Here is a 5,457-nt window from a genome sequence, read left to right as displayed (position 1 = left end):
TACAGCATGTCCTCTGGCTGACCAGTAACCTGTGCAGGTGGCTGAAGTTCAAAGGTCATTTAGGTGTCCTGAAGTCCTTCTCGGTTGACCCGTGAACTCCTGCTTTGATTTTCCAGCTGCTCGGGTTACAGAGGAAAGAAATCAGCAGTCTTAAAGAGTCTGTGCTGCTTTTCGGGAAGCTCCCCCCCCTTCCCCCGTCTATGTTCAGTCTTGTAGCACAGGACAGGACGGTAAGGAAACACATCACGCCGTAATTCTTCTGTCTGTGAGCGAAACAAAGCGGCTTAGGAAGCAAGCATGCAAAACATCTCTGTCTCTGAGTTTCAGTAAGGCCTCCAGACCGATTCATCCATCCGCCCCGGCGTGCTCATGGAGCTGGGCGAGTTGCTGTGGCTGCCGTCGGCCTCAACCCCGTCGCTGCCGCCGATCAGGCCGCTGGCACCCGCCGATCCCGAAGCTCCGGCCGCCGTACAGGAAGTCAGCATGCGAGTGGGAGAGCGTTCCCCGACCGTGCCTCCCCCGGTTCCGCCAGCAGGCACCATGGAGAACTGGTACGAGCCGGACCCGGTGCCATAGTACAGGTGGTAGGGAGAGGAGTTGGTCTGAAAGTGGGAGCTCTGGTTCTGGTTGCCTGGGTATGGTGGAGGCAGATAGGTGTGGTACCGGGTGGAGGCGGGTACGCCGGTTACGCTGAGGCCCCCGATGCCGGCGCTGGAGGGGTTGGTTGAGTAGGTGAAAGCCCCGGGGTAGTGCATGTGTGGGTCGGAGAAACGTGGTGCTGTGAGGGGCGAGAGGGACGGGAACGTGGCGCGCTGCTGGAACAGATCCGTACCTGACAGAGAAAGAAAAAAGAGATTTTTTTACTTTTATTGACAGTGGTAGCCTAGTGGGTAGAGCTTTGGGATATAAATCGGAAGATTGTCGGGTCAAATCCAGGCTCTGCTATGCAGCCACTGTTGCGCCTGAGCAAGGCCCTTAACCCTATCTGCTCCAGAGGCGCTGTACAATGGCTGACCCTACGCTCTGACCCCAGCTTCCAAACAAGTACTGTACACATGTATATGTATATATGACAAATAAAGGCATTCTTCCTCTATTCTTTCTACTTTGTCCTGGTCCGGGTAGTGGTGGGTCCAGTTTCCTCAGAATCACTGGGCGCAATGTAGTAACTATCTTGTAAACCACAGTGTGACCAGATGCATTGTTTGTGTTGCCTGGATGGCGTAAAAAATCATGGACAAAATGTGGGTCGCTTTTCAAGTGTTTGAAAACGCTGCTCTAGTCTACCATGGTATAGACCCTCTATAGGAATTCCCTGCTGACAGGTAAAAAGAAGAGGACTGCAGCTTAAAACAATTTAAAGAAGGTATGGGTGTGAGGTATGCAGTGGAGGATGCGAGTGCAAACTGGATATGTCTAAGAATTGGGGAGAATTAAAAAGTGAGTGGTCATGAGAGAACATAAATGTATTGATGTAATAGTTATATACACATTAAATGGACAAAAGTATTGGGACACCCCTTCTAATTGTTGAATTACATTTATAAATGTAATAAATCAATTATATGAAGGAAATAATTTAGGGAAGGCTCTTTCTTTTTCCAGCATGACTATACCCCTGTGCACAAAGCAAGGTCTATAAACGTTTTAACTCCAGTGGCCTGCACAGATCTCTGACCTCAGCCCCACTGAACAGCTTTGGAATGAACTGGAACATCAGCTGAGGCTTTTTCGACCAACATCAGTGCCAAGATATACAAATACTCTTTTGGCTGAGTGGGATAAATTCCCATAGACATACTTCGAAGTCTTGTGAGAAGCTATCTGTCTGTCTGTCTGTCTGTCTGTCTGTCTGTCTGTCTGTCTGTCTGTCTGTCTGTCTATCTATCTATCTATCTATCTATCTATCTATCTATCTATCGATCGATCGATCGATCGATCGATCGATCGATCGATCGATCGATCGATCTTCATATCAATCTATATACAGTATATACAGATGGACGAGAACAGGTGTGATGTAAAAAACAGTGCACCTGCATGTCTCAAACATCCTCTGCCCTCCCACCACACACACACACACACACACATACTTGGCTATTACCTGCCTAACATGTTTTCCAGGTCGCTTTATGTTTTTCATTTAAAATGCTTAATATGTCAATGCCCGCTGCATGCTGGGATATCAAAGCACTTTACGCTAGCGAGCAGGCTTTGGCATGCCAGCAGCCCGAGGGGGGTGGATGCCGAGCTTTGCGTGCCACCGCCTCGTTGAAACGTGCCCCCTCCTCCTCCTCCGTCTGGAGAAGTGTGGAGAAAAGAAACAGAGACAGAGGGGGAGAAAAGCAAGACGGCTCCTTTGCAATTTCCACAGCTCGTCTCTTTTTTCTCTATTTTCCTTTTTTTCTGAAAGAACATGTTTTGCTTGTTCGAGAGGAGGGGGAGAGGATGAAGGCCGGTCTTTCTTTTCGGAAGGGGGGCTGTGTCTGATTCCAGACGGGCTTCGGGCTGTTCTCCATTTGGCACGGACTCTTAAAAAACGGACTGCGTCGTCATCCTGCCTGTTTCTGTCTTTTTGCTTTGACTTACTCATCTTCTGTGCTAAATATAGAACAGGGGGAAGGACAGACTTTTTCTTTACACACACACACACACACACACGTGTTAAATGTGCTGTATTTGAGAAACAACTGGACATGCACACGCTCACTGTCCACCTCTAGAGGCCTGATAGGGGTTGTACACTCTTAAGAAGTACACTCTTGATGGTTTACCCACTAAATAAAGATTAGTTGTGTAATCTAATTAATACATGATTGGCTAACGTATTCCGGTTGGGAGGGCTGGAGGGATTGCAAATACAGCATCGGCTGGCCAATCACTGGTGCCTGCACAGAGACCGGGGATAATGGATAGCAGTGCGTGACTCGCTGTATGTTATCCTGATCCCTGTGTAAACCCTCCTCATGCAGGTCAAAAAAGCAATTGGCAGCTGCACATGTGGAGGGGGGCATGTGCTAGACCAGGGTAAGGGTGTGCAGCAGTGGAAAAGAGATATAACCAGGGTAATTGCAAATGACTATGATTAGATTGGTAAAAAATATTAGTAGGTGGAGTGTCACACTGTGCCCTTTGTGTTCCTCCATCATGGCACGTCTTGGAAAGCACTATTCCAGATCGTACCAGGACTATAGGTTGGTAAGTGCGTGCATGTGTGTGTGTGTAAGAGACAGCAGTAGCATGGATACACCCTACACATGACCTTCATTATTCTTTGCTGAGAGTTGTGAACATATAGAGCATGTTTCACTCATGTTAGTGTGTGTGTGTGTATGTGTGTGTGTGTACCCCACCACAGGGAGCTGTTTTATTCCCAGAGTTCCACTAAGTCACAGTGAAGCGTGTAACCCAGTTCGGCACAGAGGTTTGCCTCATTTGCCTGCAATGTGTGTGTGTGTGTGTGTGTGTGTGTGTGTGTATGTGTGTGTGTGTGTCAAGGCCTGTCACTGGTCAGGATGCAAATCTTTTGAACGCTCCCTTGTGAAATGTTTATTTACAGGATAGGAATGCAAACCATGATGGATTGCACCTGTGAGGTCCGCAAACAATATGGCAGGTAAGTCGGATCAACAGACAGACAGACAGACAGACAGGCGGGCAGACATTTCTCCTTTAGGAACCTGTGTGGCAGTTATATTAGTCATATAATTATTTTATTTATTCATTTAGTTTATTATAGTCAGGGTCCTGGTGGGTGCAAAGCTTATCCATGAATCACAAGGCGGGGATACACCCATGACAGGTATCAATCCATTACAGTGCATCATGCACTTACTCACAATCACACCCAGAGGTTATAGTAGCTAATCCACTTACTGGAATTTTGGGATGTGAGAGGAAAAGTGGAGATCTGGACGAAACCCATAGTGGGACAAAGAACATGCCAAATAGAGGCAGGGATCAAATCATGGTTGCTACTGCACCGCCATAACAACAACAATACATATCACTATCATGTCTCCCTATCTGCCAAACCTGTCTGTCTGTGTGTCTAGCTGTCTGTCTTTCAGTATACCTGTTTTTTTTTGTCTTTTTTTACCTGTCTGTGTATTTGTTTGTCTATCTTCCTACCTATCTGTCTGTCTGTCTACTTTCCTGACTGTATGTCTTTGTCTACCTACTTACCTTAAACCATGCATTGGTCTTTTTACCTTTCTGTCTGTCTGTTTATATGCCTAACATGTCTGCCTGCCTGCCTACCTACCTGTCTGTCTATCTGCCTAACATGTCCGTCTGCCTGTCTGTCTTTCAATCTGCCTGTCTTTCTCTTTTTCTACCTGTCTGTTTATGTATTTGTTTGTCTATCTACCTACCTATCTGTCTGTCTGTCTACATGTCTGCCTGCCTACCTGCCTGTCTTTCTGTCTGCCTGTCTTTCTCTTTCTTTACCTGTCTGTGTATTTGTTTGTCTATCTATCTACATTCATATGGTAGATAGGACTATATGTTTTTGTCTACCTACTTACTTACAGACATGTATTTGTCATTTACTTTCTGTCTGTCTGCCTGTCTATCTGCCTAACCTGTCTGTCTGCCTGTCTAGCCGTCTGCCTTTTAGTTTGCCTGTCTTTCTCTTTCTTTACCTGTCTGCGTATTTGTTTGTCTGTCTAGCTGCCTACCTATCTGTCTGTCTGTCTGTCTGCTTACCTACCTGCCTGTCTGTCTGTCTTTTGGTCTGTCTGTCTGCCTACCTGTCTATCTGCCTAACCTGTCTGTCTGTCTGTCTGTCTAGCTGCCTGTCTTTTAGTCTGCCTGTCTTTCTTTTTTCTCTCCTTCTCTATGTATTTGTTTGTCTATCTACCTACCTACCAATCTGTCTGACTTCCTATAATAGTGTATGCCTTTGTCAACCTACTTACCTACAAAAATTTATTTGTCTTTTACTTGTCTGTCTGTTTGTCTATCTGTATGTCTGTGTATTTAGCAGTAGTAAGCAAAAGTGTCCTCAATTATAAGGAAAAGTGAGTTTGTGTTATTTTTCACCACTCAACGTCATAACTCGTCTTCAAAATTATACCATGTGTCCGACAGTCTCTACATACCGCTGCTAGACATTTTATACCGGCGCAAATCCTTCACAGACACGACTTATAGACATTAATTACAGACTTCAGTTACAAACGTCAGCCCAGGTCTGTGTAATGGCGGCTAAAAGCGTAGGTGGGTCATTTACACGAGCGAGAGAAAGAAGGAGGCAAATGACCGAAGCTAGGCTGTTTGAACTAGCACCGCAGAGCATGGCGCAAAACAACACGATGTGTCGAATGCAAATGAAACGAAGTCGAAATGTGAGACGCCTAATCACGCGTAGGGAAAAAGAAAACAAACACGAAAAACCAAACAAGGATGAAAACAGATAAGAGAGCAAAATAAATCGTTTTCTTTCTCTCTCTCTGT

The 5,457-nt window shown here is 45.9% G+C and overlaps 1 protein-coding gene across 1 annotated transcript in view; it reads right to left on the bottom strand.

Annotated features, from left to right (window-relative positions):
* Positions 1–323: 323 nt before the first annotated feature.
* Positions 324–5,457, bottom strand: part of runx3 (RUNX family transcription factor 3) — a 39,651-nt gene continuing 34,517 nt past the window's right edge. The window contains exon 6 of the mRNA XM_062994939.1: positions 324–832. Within this exon, the coding sequence (XP_062851009.1) occupies positions 324–832 (509 nt within the window). The remainder of the gene's footprint in view (positions 833–5,457) is intronic.

The sequence above is a fragment of the Trichomycterus rosablanca genome, chromosome 5 (assembly GCF_030014385.1).
Source record: "Trichomycterus rosablanca isolate fTriRos1 chromosome 5, fTriRos1.hap1, whole genome shotgun sequence".
Classification (NCBI taxonomy): domain Eukaryota; kingdom Metazoa; phylum Chordata; class Actinopteri; order Siluriformes; family Trichomycteridae; genus Trichomycterus; species Trichomycterus rosablanca.
This window is presented reverse-complemented; position numbering and strand designations above follow the sequence as displayed.